Source organism: Podarcis liolepis, assembly GCF_965112155.1.
Source record: "Podarcis liolepis genome assembly, chromosome: 2".
Lineage (NCBI taxonomy): Eukaryota > Metazoa > Chordata > Lepidosauria > Squamata > Lacertidae > Podarcis > Podarcis liolepis.
The window spans coordinates 106,299,583-106,319,544 of record NC_139555.1 but is presented as its reverse complement, the minus strand read 5'-3'; the positions used below and the strand labels follow the sequence as shown (position 1 = coordinate 106,319,544).

The 19,962-nt window shown below is 50.0% G+C and overlaps 2 protein-coding genes across 3 annotated transcripts; both read right to left on the bottom strand.

Annotated features, from left to right (window-relative positions):
* Positions 1 to 65: 65 nt before the first annotated feature.
* Positions 66 to 5,395, bottom strand: LOC310700883 (uncharacterized protein). 2 transcript variants are annotated; one of them, XM_083490838.1, is made up of 2 exons: positions 4,977 to 5,395; positions 66 to 3,274 (listed from the first exon to the last, which is right to left on the bottom strand). In XM_083490838.1, the coding sequence occupies exons 1-2, from the start codon at positions 5,001 to 5,003 to the stop codon at positions 2,234 to 2,236; spliced, it is 1,068 nt and encodes a 355-aa protein (XP_083346964.1). In that variant the 5' UTR covers positions 5,004 to 5,395; the 3' UTR covers positions 66 to 2,233. The 2 variants fall into 2 exon arrangements, with proteins under 2 accessions (XP_083346964.1, XP_083346963.1); XM_083490837.1 differs by having other exon boundaries at positions 4,746 to 5,381.
* A 4,189-nt stretch (positions 5,396 to 9,584) lies between these two features.
* LOC310701833 (uncharacterized protein) lies at positions 9,585 to 18,404 on the bottom strand. The gene is made up of 2 exons (XM_083493268.1): positions 18,033 to 18,404; positions 9,585 to 15,361 (listed from the first exon to the last, which is right to left on the bottom strand). Exon 2 carries the CDS (start codon positions 15,280 to 15,282, stop codon positions 14,326 to 14,328), a length of 957 nt encoding a protein of 318 aa, XP_083349394.1. The 5' UTR covers positions 15,283 to 15,361; positions 18,033 to 18,404; the 3' UTR covers positions 9,585 to 14,325.
* Positions 18,405 to 19,962: the final 1,558 nt, after the last annotated feature.

The following is a 19,962-nucleotide window of genomic DNA, read 5'->3' as shown; positions in this document are numbered from 1 at the left end:
TATTTTGGGGACACATCGACAACTGTCCCTTCTCCATCTCATTCAGGATGGCAAAAAAAAGCACCAATTGTACAAAGTGTTTAATTAACCTGTAGAATCAACTGCTACAATAGGTCAAAGGTTAGGTTTCCTATCAGACACTCGATTAAATAACAAACATTTTCATAAAGGTTCACCTACAGAAAGGATAAAAGCTAACCACAAAAATTACTTGGATATAGCAAACAGTCTTCTATGGACAGCTAATTCCAAACTTTCCCCCTTGTGTTACTTTTACAGTTTCGTATCAGGCTACCTCCGTTAGATCTAGATTTGACAGCCCCACTTTCTCTTTAAAGCGCAGGGCGGGTCGCGACATTTGCCTTTCTTCTCGATAGTTAGCCATCGCAACTACCCAGTTGAAGCAGATTCCCTAAATTCTCAACTTTTGTGTGTTTCGTTTTTCTTTCCTTTTAAAACAGAGGAGGAGCAGAGACACAGAGGTGGCGACTCTGCCCACTTGGTCCATGGATGAGCTGAGATTCAAATAACTTCTTCTCCCACCTGGGTAGGGGGAGCAGGGGACCACTGGCTGGATCAGAACAGGCAGGAACACTGTTCGGGACATGACAAAATGGGAACATACAGGGAAACCAATGGGGTGACCACTGCAGCCGTCCTGGACCCCTCCATTTCTGTCCGTCGGGCTGCAATACACTAAAACCAAACAGGACCTGGAATCCGTCAACAAACCTGATTTGAGATTTATCAGGGCTTGAATAAGGATTACAGGCGGCTACCTCTCTAAGGAAGCAAGACGGCCTTCCCTTTCATTCTGTGTTGCGTTCATACCTTTCAGTGGTCCACTAATCCGAGCCCGTTGCGCTCCTTCCAGTCCTCTCCTTGTTTAATTTGGTTTTTCAACTTGTGTGTGCATGCACATGTGTACCTATATAATATATATAAATATAATATATACATACACACGCAAAAAAACACACAGAGATAAACACACCACCTCCACCTTTCCCAGCCCACTGTGTGAGCCTCCGATGGTGTCTGCTGCCTTAGTAGCAGGCCACAACAAACCGCTTAGTCTCTTAAAGTGCCACAGCACAAATTTGTCTTCCTATAGGGAAAATGTTGCTCTTCTGCCGCCAGATGTCCATTTGTCGCAGCCACACTGTGGAGAAGGGGCAGCAAAGGGCAGGGAAAAACCCCCAAGGCCTGGAAAATGTGCCTTGTTACAGAGGCCTCAAGAGAACTTCAAACCTATTCAAGCTTACCAAAGAGTCAACTGTAAAATGGGTCCTCTGTAGAAAGCTATGTGATTCCTACCAACTTTTGGGCCCTCCTGACTTAGCGGACAAAAATACAGTGTGATCCAGTGGCTGGGAGCTACCACCCGAGAAAGTGAAGCCCTGGAGCAAAAGGCTACTGAGGTTAATTTGCGACCAGCATTACCTTCCTAAGGGCAGATTCTCCATCACTCAAAGAGTCTTTGCATAGAGACTAGGAGTCTTCTCTTCAAAAGGACCTGCGGCCTGGTTTGTGTAGGTAGTTAAAAGAGCCGCAAAAACAAAAGCTTTCGGCCCAGTGAGCCAAAGCAACAAAACCATCTGAAGGTTCGCTCGCAGTTACTGGATATCAATAAATAGTCCTATAGTGCCTTTAATAAAACTAAAATGCAGACTTCGCCAACGTACTGCCCTCCAGATGTTTTCGGACAGCTTCCACGTGAGTCGCTCAAAACATCTTGAACGCATATTAGCAAGGGCTGCAGGAGTGTCACATACAATATTCCTAAGAACTCACAACATTCCTGTTTGTTGATACTGAACGTTGACGACCCAATGCATTTTCTGACAGCCCGACAGAACAGCCGCTAGTGCTGACAGCCACATAAATCTGCCTGCTCTTCAACGGCTTATATCCCCAAAGCGGGGATGTTTTCAGAAAAGCACAAAATTTATCTGGGATTATCAACGTTCGCACCAGAGCCAACCAAATTTTGAGCGTTCATTGTAGCCTATAACCACATACGGATCTTACCGAAGATCCTATAGACTAAGGCATTGATATCCAGTACCTGCCACGAGCGGCAAACCTTGCGATGGCATTTGAAGCTAGACTGACGCAATCTTTTAAGACGGCTCCTGCGCTCTTTCTTCGAACGACAACAAAAACCCACTAGTTCAGCTTCCCGAGGCACAGAGTTCCCTATCTACCCGCTCCAGCTGCGAGAGCGACCCTGTTAAAAGAGCGGGATGGGGTAGGCAAACAAGGGGTTCTCTCTGTTGTGGATCTTCTCGTGTCTCTTGTGGTGGGAGCTGTGGCTGAAGCACTTGCCGCAGAAGCGGCAGGCATAGGGCTTCTCGCCGGTGTGGATGCGGTGGTGCTGCACCAGGGTGGACTTGTCGGTGAAGCAATTCCCGCACTCGGAGCACACGTAGGGCTTCTCGCCCGTGTGGATCCGCTGGTGCCGGAAGAGGTTGGAGCTGACGTTGAAGCTCTTCTCGCAGATGTTGCACTTGTAGGGCTTCTCCCCGGTGTGGATGCGCATGTGCTTGATGAGGTCAGCATTGTGGTTGAAGCTGCGCAGGCACTCGGTGCAGGTGTTCAGCACCTCCGGCTTCTGCTTCGCCTTGGGCTTCTCGCCGGCCGAGTCCGCGCCGTCCGCCTGCAGGGCGCAAGGCTCCTCCTGCTGCTGCTGCTGCTCCTCGCCCGAGTCCCGCAAGTGCTTTTTCTTGTGGGAGCTGCGGCTGTAGCTCTTGCCGCAGTCGATGCACTCGTAAGGCTTCTCGCCCGTGTGGATCCTCTGGTGCTGCGTCAGGTTGGACTTGTCGTTGAACCGCTTGCCGCAGTCGAGGCAGATGTAGGGCTTTTCCCCCGTGTGGATCCGCTGGTGCCGGTTGAGGCTGGAGCGGACGGCGAAGCTCTTCCCACATTCAGAGCACTTGTGGGGTTTGTCGTCGGGCTGGACCGGCCAGGGGTCGATCAGGCTCGAGTTCTGGATGAAGACTTTCCCGCACTCGATGCAAATGTCGGGGATCTCCTCCGTCTGGGTGCCCCGGTGCACCAGGAAGACCTTGCGCTTCTTGATGGTATGGACCGGCTTCACTGGCCACGTCATCGAAGGGATTTTCTTCTCCCGCACCTCCGTTCCACACGCTTGGCTGCGCCCGGGGCTTAAACTCAGCATCTTAAGGAGTTTACGCTTTGTCACCAGCTGCGACCGAGCCTCCTCGGGGCTGAAGTTCTCCTCCATGTGGCTCATAGCGTCGCTTCCTCTCACCTAGCAGAAAACCAAATGTGTTGCTCTTTTTAGGACAGGAGGCAATGCTCACAGCAGCAAAGCATCAACCCTGTTAATCCCACCCCCAGGAATCCAAATGTAAACCCAGAGCAGGTGGTTCCAATATACGTTATATGTATCGTTTGCATTAAGGCTTGTTTCCTCCATCAGTTCTTAAAATATGCCATAATCAAAAAGTAATGCAGGAACTGACTCTCAACTGCAGGTGGGCAAAAACCTACTTTGGACAATTGCTGGTGACTTCACGGGGAGAGGCAGATCAGGAATTGAGCAAAGCAGGTAAACTATAGGACCCCAAAATGGGTTCTGAAGATCATCGTATGCCAACTCCTTGTGTACAGCTGCAGGAAAATTACACAGAAGTATAGAAAAGCTGCAGGTTGTGGCACTGGCTTTGCTGTTCACTTCCTTTGGAATTCTGAATTCCTTTTGAAAGCAAATTTCCAGTGCTTAGGGCCAGGAAGGAGAGGCACGCTAAATTGGAACCCTCCGCCTCCAACGCCCAAGTCATTTGTGCCATTGAAAAGGCTCAGAAAACCCCTGGAAATGGCACATGAATCGGAGTGCTGTGCAAACCAAAACCATTGCATGCCAGCATCACTCGGCACTTCTGACCCAACTGCCTAGCCTAGTGGGATTACTCCATACAGTGGAGTTGACTGAAATGGCACAAAGGACTCAGGGCGCATTTTGGTGTTGCACGCTCTGCCTTGCTGATCTCTGAAGAGAGAGGGGGAAGACAGCCAGCAGAAGCAGCAGACCCTGGAGGCAGCTTGGGGAAAGAGGCAGGACACAGCTCCCAGGCTGCCAGCTTCTGAATTCGGCTTTAAGCTAAACGCCACACTTCCAGAGCCAGCCTTATTCGTGACATTTTGATTTTGGAATCTTGGGTGGCCCTTAATAGGAGAAAAGGCTTAGCCTGCCCTTAGCTCCACAGAGCGGTCTTCCACTACCAACCATCATTTGCATTATTCCTCAACCTTCCCCCAAAGCAGTTAATGTCTCAGGAGATGCTGGCAGCCTTCTCCAAGTCCTCTAATCCCAAACACAGGAGAGAGAGAGAGAGGATGCGTTACTCGGGGCCCCTCCATATGCTGCCATCTGTTCTCGGGGAAGAGACTCCTCAGCACAAAATAAACGCAAACAGCATCATTGTTTGTGAAAGTTAAAGCCATTTATAAACACACACACGCTGCCCCTCGCACGTGCATGTCATCTTCCAAACTCAAGCCGCAGGCAGGCTTGCCACCCGCAACAATTCCACCGTTTGCCTATATTTTGCGCGCGGCGGAGCAGGAACCGGGGTATCCCTGGGAACACGACGAGCAATGCGTGGCGGAAGCGCACTCGGCACATGCTCAGGCCTACTCTTGCCCCTCGACTCCCCGCGACCACCGCCACCCAAGAGATCAGCCGCCCCCATCCCATGCGAATTCGAGCTGCAGCTCACCGTCCGTGCGCCGGTAGCCAGGCCGGAGGCGGCTGCAGGAGAGCGGGCAGTGGGGGGCTGGTTTCCAGCCCAGCGGTCCGGATCAACCCCTCTGTGCGGCCCGCAGCTGCTGCCGCCCGAGGAGGCGCGAGGCGAGAAGCAGACCCGAGCGATCCGGGGGGAGCCCCTATACACACCCCGTCGCCCTGCTTTAATTTCTGGGGTGGGGTGGCGGGTTTTGCTCATCCCTACCTTGCGATCAAGGAAGCCAGAGCTCATGCTGGCGGCGGCGGTGGGGGATCGGCAAAGGTGGCGGCGACAGCGGCGGGACCCCCCACCCCCAACCCCCCTGTCCCACGTCGGCCAGAAACGGAGAGGGCGCCTTTTGTGCGGCCAATTCAATGGGCTCCCGGGCTCGGGGCGCGATGGCTGAGAGGTCTGCTCCAGATCCTGCCCGCGCCGGGTGCGCCTCGCCTCTCCCCGCTTCGCCTAAGGCGCCTGCAGGAGCATCGCGGACGGGGGTCCCACCCGCGCCCCCCCCCCCAGGAGCGGCTGCAGCCGAGCGCGGGCTCCGCGTCCACAATGGAAGAGGCGGAGAGGAGGAGGCGCGGGAGCGAGCAGGAGCAGGAGGAGGCCGCTTCCAGCAGCAGCAGCAGCACCGCCAGCAGCTACCTCTGACCCAGGAAACTCAAAGCTGGAAGGCTGACCCGACCAGACAAAGAAAGGAGCCTGGCGCCGGCGATGCCAGAGCCCCCTAGTGGGCGCAGCCTTGGCAGCGATGGTCCGTGGCGCCTTGGTTTGCTTTTCCGCCGAGGGGACGCGGCGGCGGCGGCGGCTGTTGCGCCACGCTCATCTCCCTGCCTCTGCGCTCCCTGCAGACATTGTCCCGCAGTAGCTGCTGGGGCGTGAGTGCCCGGCTGCTTTTTGGAAAGGTGAATGCAAGCCTCTCTTTGCGCTCAGCTGCCATCGCGTGGCTTGAGGAAGAGGGCCAAAGGCTGGCTGGGATGTGAGCATCCTGAAATGCCGGCGTCTGGATCAGGCCAGTGGCCCACCTATAGTCCGGCACCCTGGCCTCACAAACCAGAAGCCAAGGAGCTGAACTTGAGCTCAAGAGCCCGGGGGTCCCTCAGGGTGCAAAAGGCAGCAGGACTCCTGCGCCTCCCACACAACTATTAAGGGTGCCTTCTTTTTCACCTAGTCTCCTTAGCACCAAAGATCTCCTTGCCTTCCTCCTCTCCTCCTTCCCACCTTCCGTTCAAGACGCCAGAGGCCTCCAGCTCTGGCTACTTTCATCACTCCTGATGCTATCTGCTCACACATGATAGAAGCTTATAAGATGGCACGTGTGGCGTGGGGAAAGTGGAGAGAGAAATGTTTCTCTCCCTCTCTCATCACACTGGAACTCTTGAACGTCCAGTGGCAGGATAGCTCAGCTAGTTAGTGCCTGGTGCTGATAATTCCCAGGTTGCAGGTTCGATCCCGGTAAGGGACAGCTGGGGGCTGGACTAAGATGATCCTCGGGGTCCCTTCCAAGTCCACAAGTCTGTGATGTCTATGGCTGGAAGATAAAATAAAGTCCTTCTTCACACAGCGCATAAACTGCGGAACTCATTGCCACAGGAGGTGGCAAGGGCAGCCAATCTGGATGGCTCCAAAAGAGGATTAGAAAAATTAACAGGAAGAGTGGGCTATCAATGGTCCATACTCTGCCTCGAAAGGTCAGAGGCAGCAATGGTTCTGAATACCAGTTGTTGGAAAACCACAAGAAGGGAAAGTGCTCTTGTGCATCAATGAGAACCTGCTTGATGGTTTGCCACTGTGAAAACTGGATGGTCCACTGGGTTCTTATACATTTTTGGCATCAGCCACTCAAATGACAAATTAGCGAGAGGTTGATTGATTCTCTCCAGAGGTCAACTTCTCTTAACCCAGGTGGTTAAGAAAGCCCAACAGAGACGCCATCTCCTCAGAGTACAGTGGTGCCCCGCAAGACGAACGCCTCGGAAGACGAAAAACTCGCTAGACGAAGGAGTTTTTCGATTTCTTAGCCGCTTCGCAAGACGCATTTCCCTATGGGCTTGCTTCGCAAAACGAAGCTTGCCCCGCAAGCTCCGGGGATAGTGGGGAAGCGCAGCGCGTCTTCCCCGCTGTCCCCGGACCCCTTTTGAACCAAGGGGTGGCAACGGGGAGAAGCGATTCTCCCCGCTGCCCCTTCCCTTGCTTTAAAACAGGTCCGCCCCTTGGTTCAAAAGGGGTCCGGGGAGAGAGGGGAAGGCGCGTGCACCTTCCCCTCTTTCCCCGGAGATTGCGGGGCAGGCAACGGGGAGAAGCAATCTTCTCCCCGCCGCCCCTTGCTTTAAACAGGTCCGGGGACAGAGGGGAAGGCGCGCTGCGCTTCCCCTGTGTCCCCGGACGGTCTCCATAGGAACGCATTGATTGATTTTCAATGCATTCCTATGGGAAACCGTGCTTCGCAAGACGAAAAACTCGCAAGAAGAAAAAACTTGCGGAACGAATTAATTTCGTCTTGCGAGGCACCACTGTATTGCGAAAGAACAATGTCAATCAACATTTGATTATCTCCTTCTATCGGTCCACAATAGAAAGTGTCCTTTCATACTGCATCACGGTGTGGTACACTTGTTTGACATCAACTGATAGGAAGTGCCTACACAGGGTGGTGAATACAGCACAAGATATTATGGGCTGTCTGGTGAATCCGCTGGACGACACTGTGGAAGAACGTTGCCTCAGGAGAGTGAGGAAAATTCTCAGGGATGATTCACACCCTGGCCAGCACTTTCTTGATCTCCTGCCCTCGGGCAGAAGATATAGAAGCATGATTAGTCACACCAACAGGGTAAAAAACAGCTTCTATCCGTGGGCTGTTAGGCTGCTGAATGAAAAGATAACAACAGGGCAACTGTTTTGGGTTTGGTGGGTGTGCGTCAGTAAACGAGGGGAATTAAGACTAAGAGAGCAGAGTGGAGGGGTGCTCGTGTAATCTCACTGTATACAAGTTGTACAAGTGACAATAAAGTATTTCAATTTCAATTCAAACTTTATGTTACTTGCAGAAACATGTACCAGCAGATGTATGGAGGGCGGATTCTTGTGACAGGGCCTTTTCAGTAGTGGCACACTCAAAAATCTAAACAGCATCTCAATAAAGGTGTGGTCAGTCGCTTTGTCAGTGAACAGTGTGCATTTAAGTCTTTTAAAGGACTTTGCCATTTATTTATTTTCCTTGTGTTGTTTATCCTTTTGTATAGCTGCCAGCTGCCTTGAATACAACAGATCTGGGATGGGGAACCTGGTGGTCCTCAAATATGGCCCAGTGGTCAGGGATGATGGGAGCTAGAATCCTACAACTTTCAGGGGCCAAAGATTCTCCTACCCTGGTGAAGAAAGTGGGAAACAAATGAATGCCACATTGGGAGATTTTGAATGGAAGAGCAATATTGGAACAGGCCAATTGTCCACTAAAAAATCGCCTTCCCTCAGGGCCCCGGTCCCTTTTATTCCTCAAGAGGATTCCAAAAACAAAGGACTGTTTACTGAATCTGTTTACTGCAAGTTTACTGTCCCAATGGGCTGCAGCTTCCACTGTAGGTTTTGAGTTCTTCACTGGCCGATAATTTCACAAGACATGTAGTTGCAGGTACCTTTTACGTAAGGCTTGTTTTGAAAATCAAACTCATAATCATGCCTCTCTCATTCGCTTGTGGGGAGAAAAACAGCTGGATGTGGCTTTGAGTGTAAAACCCTTAACAGCAAATTACAATTTCTAGGTTTATCCAGAAGCTTTCTGCTTTCCCTGGGCCAAGCAAAATCCACGTGTTTGTTAGAATAAGGACACTGATATGCAGTATCCTCTGCCCAGAAGGTTTGTCCCCCACTCTGTCCCCAGTAAGCCATGTTAGATACTTGGAGAATTTAACTATCCCCATAGTTTTCACCTCACAGAACTACAATTCCCAGCCTTCTTAACACACTATCATTCCCAGGAACCTTTGGAGGCAAGAATGTGCTTTAAATGTATGGGGAGGAATTCAATACAAATAATAATAATAATAATAATAATAATAATAATAATAATAATAATAATAATTTATTATTTATACCCCACCCATCTGGCTGGGTTTCCCCAGCCACTCTGGGCGGCTTCCAAAAAAAGATTAAAAATACATTAAAACATCAGTCATTAAAAACTTCCCTAAACATTCTGATTATCTTTTCGCCTGCACATTTCTGTTTGTCTGACAGGAGCACTCCTCATCTCCTCGTGCATACAGGTCTAATGGTTATCCTGACCCACCAGAGCATATCTGGGGGAGGTGCAGAGATGCATGGGGGAAGCCCCATTGTCTAATTGTGTGCCCTTGCATTGGCTTCAACTGGCACACCAAGCTAGCTGAATCCAGGCCATGGTGTGTATGCCAGCCTAGGCCTCATGACTTGGTCAACATCATTATTCAGTCACTTCCTTCAGCAACTGCAACTGGGATTTCCTGGCACCCTGCCTCCTATCAGGAAGTACCGTAGCAACGCACACACTTTGCCAGGTTCCTTTCTATTGTCCCCTCAAGTGGCTCCAGTCTTGTCCTCTGGCAACACAACAAGGCACAAGTCTTCTGCATATACAACCCCCTTCAGATATTTAAAGAAAACTATCAGGTATCCCCTCAATCTTCTCCAAGCTGCATATTCGCAGCTCTTTCAACCCTTCATCATAAGACTTGGTCTCCAGACCTCTCTCCTAATTCTGGTCAACCTCTTCTGGACCACACTCTAGCTTGTCAATATCCAGAGTGAAAGATGAATGGAGTTCAACAAGTCGCAAAAAGTATGACAAGGACATTCTCCAAGGACCAAAAGATTGTTTATTTTTTTTAAATACCTATTCGATTTATGATGAAACCTAAAGCTCCACACCTTGGTTTCTTAGAAATCTGAGCTAGGTTGGAAAATAAACCAGCTCCATGTATTTTACAGTTCTTGGTGGTTTTTTTTAAGTTTCCACCTTCTAATAAATAAGCATACTCATGGAGAAAACAGCTCAGAGGAAAATTTGCCCGACGCATAGTGTTGGTTACCAAAAGTAAGGGCCCATTTGCACTATACATTTAAACCAGCGTCATACCATTTGCAGCAGTCATGGTTTCCCCTAAAGTTCCTGGGAGTGCTAGTTTGTCCAGGGTGCTGAGACCCCCCGTCCCCCTCACAGCGCTACAATTCCCAAAGGTTTGTGGGCCAATCCCCCTTCCTAGAGAGCCTTGGGAACTGCAGTTGTGAGGGGAATGGGGGGGGTCTCCTTTTTAAAAAACAGTTTCATACTTCCTTCATAATTTTAGAGAAATTATGTCATCGTGTCAAACGGCTGATTCATAGCAGTCTCTGGATCTAAAATGTACAGCTAAATTTAAAAACACCAAAGGGCGGCAGGGGGGTGTTGGTCTTGTCGTTGATTTTCTGACAGCTGGTCTAAAACCCAAAATGCATCAGGCCTTTTTTTTTTTTTTTTTTTTTTTTTGATGCTGCATGGAGAATGCCAACTGCTTGGTTGCCACATATGGGCACAAGGCATGAACCAAAAAAAGGTCAAAGGTAATTTATTGGAAATTTTATGCCACAGAAGGGTCTCTTCTTATAGAAATTCCTATATGAATGCCTGAGTATAACATATAAGCACCGGAAATTCGTGAAGCGTTCCATATTTTTGGGACGCAGGTGGCGCTGTGGGTTAAATCACAGAGCCTAGGGCTTGCCGATCAGAAGGTCGGCGGTTCGAATCCCCGCGACGGGGTGAGCTCCCGTTGCTCGGTCCCTGCTCCTGCCAACCTAGCAGTTCGAAAGCACGTCAAAGTACAAGTAGATAAATAGGTATCACTCCAGTGGGAAGGTAAACGGCGTTTCCATGCGCTGCTCTGGTTCGCCAGAAGCGGCTTAGTCATGCTGGCCATATGACCCGGAAGCTGTACGCCGGCTCCTTCAGCCAATAAAGAGAGATGAGCACCGCAACCCCAGAGTCAGTCATGACTTGACCTAATGGTCAGGGGTCTCTTTACCTTCTTTAATTATGGAGGAATGAGAAATGGCTAAAGAAAACCATTGATCAGGCCCGGTGGAACAAACCCAAATAAATACATGCCTGCCATAGAGTTTACCACGAGTGGCAACTCCATTGAGGAGGCGAAACAACAGAACTGTAGTTTCCCACACAAAAATGGTCAAGCCTCCCTCCACAGCGCCACCTTGTGGTCCCTGTGAGTATACCACTAACACCGCCCACTGTTAGTTCACAGCCCTCGTACTTGATGGCAGCGTTTGCACCCAAGTGTCTATACTTCAGTACATTAAAACACAAGGTGGAATACAAGTCTTAAGAAACAAAGATTTGTAGACAGGGCAGTAGAATAGTTTTTTTAAAAAACACACACAATTGTTCAAGTTTAAAGCCTACAGACAACATTACTTACTGGCCACTTGTTCTTTGGGGATGCTGAATTGCAAAGCTCGGCTGCTGATGGAGCATAGGGGTTCTGCTTGCAAGAACCCTCCTTGCTGCAATACTTCCAGCAGGGATAAGGAAGATGTGTGGCTCCCCCAGATGTTGCTGGCCTCACCTCCCATCACCCCTGACACTTGGCCATGTTGGCTGGGGCTGATGGGAGTCTGAGCCCAACAATATTGGGTGTCCCATCCATGACCCCTGCAGCTTCAGTCAGCCTAAAACAGGGGAAGTAATCCACCGTGCATTCTTCCTATTTTCACTTTTCATCAAGGGTCACTGTTTCCAGGCTCAGTTCAAAGTGCTGGTTTTGACCTCTAAAGCTCATGTCCCCTATATCTAAAGGACCCCCTTTCCTATATGAAGCTACCCAGACCCTGAAATCATAATCTGAGGTTATTCTGCACATCATTTCCAAGGGCGGTCCAGAGGGTGGCGATGAGGGAACGGGCCCTCTCAGTGCCAACCTTGCCATCGTTTCAGCAGCAGGTAAGAGGATTTTTGTTTTCCCAGACATTTGGGCCAAGCCGATGATATCATGATGCCCTATTTGTTAAATCTGCTCCTAATTACATTTATCGTGTGATTTTATCGCGGCACTTTTTAGTAGGTTGTAAATCACTTTACAGTGATAAAGGGACGCGGGTGGCGCAGTGGGTTAAACCACAGAGCCTAGGACTTGCCGATCGGAAGGTCGGCAGTTCGAATCCCCGCGACGGGGTGAGCTCCCGTTGCTCAGTCCCAGCTCCGGCCAACCTAGCAGTTCAAAAGCACAAAGTGCAAGTAGATAAATAGGTACCGCTCTGGCTAGAAGGTAAACGGTGTTTCCATGTGCTGCTCTGGTTCGCCAGAAGCAGCTTAGTCATGCTGGCCACATGACCAGAAGCTGTCTGCGGACAAACCCCGGCTCCCTTGGCCAATGAAGCGAGATGAGCGCCGCAACCCCAGTCGGTCACAACTGGACCTAATGGTCAGGGGTCCCTTTACCTTTACCTTAAATCACTTTGGGACTTTTTGTAAGAGGGCCACAATACGTAAAATTTAATAAACCTAACGCTAAACCAAGTGGCAATGTAAAAACTGAGACCACCGCTAACTACTGATTGTCTGCAAAGAATCTCAGAGGCCCAACACCAGAAACTTAATCAGCAGCACAAGGGAAGCTAAATCTATTAACGAGCATCCTCTGCTTGTTGTTTTTATGCACATTGTGTTAATTGCATGCAAATTAAATATGCAGAGAGACAAAGTTCCTCCAGCCCTATTATACCCTGCTGGCATGTTCACTGGAGCTGGAAAAACTGTCCAACTACGCTTTTGAAGAAATGGGGTGGCGAAATAACTGAGGTATGGTGCATATTTGTGGAAAGGACACTAATGGGAACCAGGAGACAAGATACTACTAACCCGTACACTGTAGCGCTCTATTCTGTGGAGAGCAAAAGGGTCAGCTTCACCACACCCGATAGCCTTTGAATGACAAACATTTATAAAATATGACTTACAGAAAGGTAATGCAGAGCACACTATGTCCTGATATAACTAATGATATTCTCCAAAGAACAGGTAGATCAAAACCTTGCCTTTTCAGGGAAGCTTTCCAGATTACGGTTTCAGTCCTCCTCATCGGGTGAGTAAGTCTTGGATTGGTTGGGATCAAAGGGCCCCCTCCCTACTTTGAAAACTATACAAAGTGGCAAGAAAAAACGGGCGCAGCCGTTTCAAAGTCTGAAAAGCAGAATCACAATCTCTGTGTCACTCTAAGAAGAGTTGCTCTTTTTTATTGTATACAGGAAGCAGCTTTTGAGCTTAGCCAAAAGCACCAAAGGCTTCAGGAGATGCTCACTGTAAGAGCTCTGTTTTTTATGTGAGGCTGTTTCACCGCCAGAACCGGTTCTGGAGGAAAACGTCGGGAGAATCAGTGCTGAGACCAAGAGTTGATCTATGTCCGGCAAACTCACGCCAAACAGACTGGACAACTTCAGACTGCAGGTGGTGGGGGTTTGTCACATTTTTGCATACCCTCCCGCATTCCTTTGAAACCCTTCCATTTGCAGAAAACCAGCATATCAGAGGAAAAGGTTTTCGCTGATACTCTTTGGCTACGAGCCAAAATGCCCAGGCTCCACTCTCAGAGAGGCATTGTGCCTCTGAATAATAGCTGCTGGGGAACCCAGGTTTGGAGAGTGGCTGTTAATCTCAAGTCCTGTTTGCTCACAGGCATCTGGTGACCACAGAACTGGACTAGATGGGCTATTGGCAACCTTGCCTTGTGTTCCTAATGTGCTCTTTTTTTAATAACAAAAAAATGAGCAAGGTGTTTGATCAATGGGGAGGTCTTTAAAATACAAAACCCCACTCCCACTTGCAGTCTGGAGCAGCGCCATCGAGAAAAATCATTGCCGTACACTTTTGCCGTTTAGCCCAGAAATGTCCCCTTTGGGATGGAAGGCTCGACGTACAGTGGTACCTCAGGTTAAGAACTTAATTTGTTCTGGAGGTCCGTTCTTAATCTGAAACTTTTCTTAACCTGAAGCACCACTTTAGCCTCCTGCTGCTGCCGTGCCACCGCCACACGATTTCTGTTCGCATCCTGAAGCAAAGTTCTTAACCCGAGGTACTATTTCTGGGTTAGCGGAGTCTGTAACCTGAAGCATATGTAACCCAAGGTACCACTGTATCTAGATCTCAAGAAGCGGAATTGATCCAAAAATCACCAGCTGATGTGCTGGTAAGCTGGCAATTGGTGAGATATCTGGCAGGCTTCGCTCCCCTTCCGTCCCATTCCCACCCCACCAGGCTTTTTCGCCCGCTAGCTTCCAAAGGGGCTTGTGTGCTTATGAAAAAGACTCCCCAGCAGAGAACCCCCCTTTTTCCCAGTATGACAGAGCTTTCCAAACTTTCCACATCGGTGACACGCTTTCCAGACAGGCATCATTTCGCAACACGGCAATTCAGTTCCACTAGCAAACCGGAAGTTAAACGGACCTGATTTCCGTTCCCGGGAGGAGCGTTCGCGGCGACACACCTGCGCACTGCGGCCGACACACTTAATGTGCGGTTCAGAAAGCTCTGCCCTGCGGCAACCTGCTAGCTCAGCGGGGCCGAGTAGGCCAGTATGGGGTAGTCCGCCTTGTGGATCTTCTCGTGTCTCTTGTGGTGGGAGCTGTGGCTGAAGCTCTTGCCGCAGAAGCGACAGGCGTACGGTTTCTCCCCGGTGTGGATCCTTTGGTGCTGTACCAGGGTGGACTTGTCGGTGAACCTCTTCCCGCAGCTGGAGCACACGTAGGGCTTCTCGCCCGTGTGAATCCGCTGGTGGCGGAAGAGGTTGGAGCTGACGCTGAAGCTCTTCTCGCAGACGCTGCACTGGTAGGGCTTTTCGCCGGTGTGGATGCGCATGTGTTTGATGAGGTCGGCGTTCTGGCTGAAGCTCTGCCAGCACTCGGTGCAGGTGTTCAGCACCTCCACCTTCCTCCTGGGCTTCGGCTTGGCACTGGCTGCGCAGGCCCCGTCCGCCTGGGCGGCGGTGCCCCCCTTGCCCAGCTTCTTCCCCGGCGGGTGGCGCAGGTGGTGCTTCTTGTGGGAGCTGCGGCTGAAGCTCTTGCCGCAGTCGATGCATTTGTAGGGCTTCTCGCCCGTGTGGATCCGCTGGTGCTGCGTCAGGTTGGACTTGTCATTGAACCGCTTGCCGCACTCGCCGCACTTGTAGGGCTTCTCCCCCGTGTGGATCCGCTGGTGCCGGTTGAGGCTGGAGCTCACCCCGAAGCTTTTCCCGCAGTCGGGGCATTTGTACGGCTTCTCGTCGGAGTGCGTGCGCCGGTGGTTAACCAGGCTTGAGTTTTGGCTGAAGGTCTTCCCGCACTCGATGCAGATGTTCGGCTTCTCCTCCGCCGGAGCGCCCTGCTGGCACACCACAAAGTCCTTGCGTTTGCGGATGCCTTGGACGGCTTTCGCGGCAGGCCGGGCGCGAGGCATCGCCTCTTCCCCTCCTCTAGTCTTGCTGTTGCTCTCGCGGGGCTGGCTGCACTCCGGATTGGGCGTCAGCATCTTGCGGGCCTTTCAGAGGAACGGGCTTTGCAAACCGTCTTCCATGGCACTGTATCCTCCTCTGCGTGGCTCCCAGTACCTGCAGAAGCATCATAATAAAAGATCAGTCAGAGTCACTTACGTTGAATGCTCATGTTATGCGTATTGACACAGATTTAGAGACCTTCGCTACTCGTGCCCAGATCGGTATGGGAGCTGCTCCACCAAGTTGTGAGCCCACGGCTTTGCAATGCAGGAAGAGTCAAATCAGGTGGGTTTTCCCTAAACAGCCTCAGTCCTGTATACCTGAAGGAGCGTCTCCACCCCCATCATTCAGCCCGGACACTGAGATCCAGCGCCGAGGGCCTTCTGGCGGTTCCCTCATTGCAAGAAGTGAGATTACAGGGGACCAGGCAGAGGGTCTTCTCGGTAGTGGCACCCACCCTGTGGAACACCCTCCCTTCAGATGTGAAGGAAATAAGCAGCTATCTTATCTTTAAAAGACATCTGAAGGCAGCCCTGTTTAGAGAAGTTTTTAATATTTAATGCTGTATTGTTTTTAACACTCAGTTGGAAGCTGCCCAGAGTGGCTGGGGAAACTCAGCCAGATGGGCGGGGTATAAATAAATTATTATTATTATTATTATTATTATTATTAATAATAATAATAAATTATATACTGCCCTTCGCTTGAAAGATCTCAGGATGGTTCGCAAGATAAAAATACAGGGTAAAAGCATAAAATAAAAACAAAACAGTAAAAAAATACATCCATTCATTCATTCATTTTTAAAAAACACATTTAAAAGGCTGTAGAATATGAATTGGCCAAAGGCCTGGTTGAAGAGGAATGTTTCTGCCAGGTACCTAAATATCTGTAATGAAGGTACCAGCCGAACCTTTCACAAACTGGAAGTCGTTGCAAAAAAGGCTTGTGTGTTGCCACCATCCAGACCTCATGTGGAGGAGGCATATAAAGAAGGTCTTCAGATGATGATCAGAGAGTCCATAGCACCACAAGGACATATTCCCCACACTGTGATGCATCTATAACAATGAGGACAAAGTATGGTTGCGTATACACTATACCTTTAAATTACAAATGGCATTTCCCCTGCCAATGAATTCTGGGCACTGTAGTTTGTTAAGGGTCACTGAGCATTGTAACTCTGCGAGGGGTAAACTACCGCACCCAGAATTCACTGAGGGAAAGAATATTCCTTACAGGTAACGTGTTGTGTACGCAGCTTCATTTCCAAGTAAAGGACATGTGGTTTTAGCTTATTGTTAATGTCAATTATATTTTTAATGTTTTAAATTGTTTGTTTCTGTTTCGTACTGGCAATTTTATCGTTTTGTTCTTTTGGCAAACCACGTTGAAGTTTTATTACATTCAAGCGGCGGAAAAATAAATGCTCCAATAATAAAACTAAACATGCTCAGACTTGCAGCATGAAATGCATACATGAGTTCACTCATATGAAGCCAGATGCACGACACTTTTCTATTCCAGGTTAACTAAGGCAGAATAACTACTGCTCCCTAGTCCTATTCCAGGAGTTATGCTCACAAATAAGTCAACAACACAAGCAAGGTACAGGAGTTACCCTGAGTAGCTGTAGTTCTGACACCATGCATGCTGATTAACCCCTCTCTCCCCAGCATCCATGCACACAGCACAACATCTGCAGGGCTTTGGCACATGCAGATGTTTGCATACTGCGAATACCAGAAGGTGGGACGCCTTGATGCGCACAGTGTCCACGGCAAAGGGGCTATTCTGTACCTACCCGTGAGTATAACGCCTGAACACAGCTCCAGATCCATTTACCAATTTTTCTATCCTTCCTTTCATCCAGTTACAATCCCAGGGGGTGAGCTGCGTAGAAAACCACCAAACATTACAATTCACGAAACAATGAGAGCAGGCGGAAATATCAGAACTGACACAAACGCGCCACTCACGATGCCCAAAACGCCTTGAAAGAAACCTGCAGGCAGCTCCCTTACTGAACATGGGTGAAGTGGTAATGTTTTCAGGCAGGACCAAAATGCAAAGTCAGCCCAAACGTACCTGAGAGGGGCAGGCCTTCAATAAATGGAGGGGGGCACTCCTCCAGGGAAGACCACCTGAGGCATCTCCTCCCATAACGGGACTAGAAGACCACCCCTGAAGAGGGAGTGAAGAGGGAGGCTGGTATAGGGAGAGCTGCTTCTTCAAGTACTAGGACCCGGACTAAACATCAGAAAGAACTTTCTGACACGACAGTGGAGCGGTCTCCCTCCCTCTCCTTCCCTGGAGGATTTTAAGCGGAGGTTGGATAGCCATCCGTCGTGGATGCTTTAGCCGAGTTTCCTGGATGGCAAGGGGTTGCATTAAATGACCCTCGGGGTCCCTTCCAACTCCACAATTCTATGAAACCATCTCGACAGCATATGCCCCAGGGGGCCACTAGGCTTATCTGCGCCACATTTGCCACGCCTGTGCAGACAGGCAGAGAATCGCGCCCAAGCTACACCCCAGGCACGCTGATCTGGCCGTCGAGTCTCCTCTTTTTAGCAGACGACGTGCGCAAAATCGCACTGCGATGTTGCAAGCAAGCGTAACCTCGGCCCTCGGACGGAGACTTGACTTCGGAGTGGACTCCGCTTTCCAAGCTAGCCGCCCCCCTAGCTGCATCGACTCCGGCGTTTGTCCCCCTTCCTCCCCCCCCCCACCCGCTGACACCTCTTTTTAACCCACCCGCGCACCCACTGCCGTGGCCGCTAACCTGCCAGTGGGCGATTCTCCCTCCATGGGTGCCCAACTCAAAGGGGGTTCAGAGTGGCAGCAACAAACCGCGTCGCCTTCGGGGGTCACACGCTCGGGAGCCCCCTCAGAGGGAGGCTCCCCGGCTTGCCTCCACCGCACGGGTGGGGGGGGTCACCCCCCAGCACCCACCAGGCGCGGCTCTGGGGATCCCCGGGTGGCGTCTCCGGAGCGCGGCGTGCGCAAAAGGCGCCTTCCCTCTCCAAAAGGCGCACCGACTTCTCCGGGCTCGCAATGGAGGAAGCAGCTGCAGACCCTGACCTAGGAAGCGCAACCCAGGCCTGAGCCGACGAGGAGAGCCGAGCAGCCGCTGCAAGAGCCCTCTGGCGGCCGCAGAGCAAGCAGCCACCTCCGCCCGTCTGTGCGTCCCCGTCGGGCCGCCACCGCCTCCGCTTCCTCCACCGCCTCCACTCCGCCCGTTCCCGGTTTAATTTCTAAAATTAGAAGCCTGGAGCTCGGGCTTTGCTAATCCCAGAGGAGAGGGCGCCTAAGGCACGCGGAGGCGGGAAAGGCGCTCTTGGCATGCTCAAGGGAAACGTTTCGCAGACCCTCCAAGTGTCTCTGTTTTCCAGGGACAGTCTCGGATTTACAGAAGCCATCCTGCTTTCTGATTTGATTCTGGAATGTCCCATTTTTCCTCTGGGCGTCCCTATTTTCATGGAGAAATGTTGGAGGGTACGTGCTTGTTACGCTACGGGCTCCTGGCTGGAGGAAAAAGCAGGAGCTGTCACTCAGCCCAGAATCCCATGAGAGTCTGGCCTTCGAAGGAAATGACAGAAAATTCTCTTCCCATGACATACGTTCACAGATGCATTCGCGTCTTCCAATATGCTCTTGTGTACTCTCTCCTCACCATGCTGGAGAAACGGAGGATATCCTGTCCCTTTGTCCTTTCTCAGTTTTGACAAAACATTTTTTTAAAAAATCTTTATTGTTCAATAATAATAATAATAATAATAATAATAATAATAATTTATTTGTACCCCACCCATCTGACTGGGTTTCCCCAGCCACTCTGGGCAGCTTCCAACAAAGATTAAAAATACATCAAAATGTCACACATTAAAAACTTCCCTGAACAGGGCTGCCTTCAGAAGTTTTCTAAATTTCTACTAATTTATAGTAGTAAATGTTGGTATCAGAACCGAAAACATAAATGTTTTGAAATCCCCGCTTTCAAACGCTTGTGCCTGAGAATACAACCATATTCTGGAAAACAAAACAGTACTTTACAAAACAAAAGACAGATCACAAAAAATGTAGCTGAGAAACTTTGCAGCCTTTGAAGCAGCAGGTTGCTGGTGGGGGGGTCAGTAAAAACAAAAAGTAGAAGAATTTGGAATAACCAGATTTCCAAAGTTTTTTTTCTTCACCTCTGCTTCTGAAGGCTTCTCTTAAAATGCTGAGCTAAAGCGAAATAAGGTGGCATCAATAGAATCTAATCCCCTCTTAAAGGCAGGCGGAAGGGCAAAAGGGACTTTCATTGCTCCAAATATAACCTCATCCACCCACTGCAGCCATCTCTGGCTCAATTTGGACTGTGCGTTTTTAGCAAGAAGAGCACATATGAGAGCACTCCTGCCTCTGCTCACCCAACTGAAAACGCAGCATACAAATCAGTCGCACACAAATTTTACCCAGTACTGAGAGAGCAAGGAAAAACAGAAAAAAGGAGGCAAATAACGAGGCCACAAATGAATGAATGTTATCTTGAGGTTTAATGTTACAGTGGTACCTCGGGTTACAGATGCTTCAGGTTACAGACTCCGCTAACCCAGAAATAGTGCCTCAGGTTAAGAACTTTACCTCAGGATGAGAACAGAAATCGTGCGGCGGCAGTGGGAGGCCCCATTAGCTAAAGTGGTACCTCAGGTTAAGAACTGTTTCAGGTT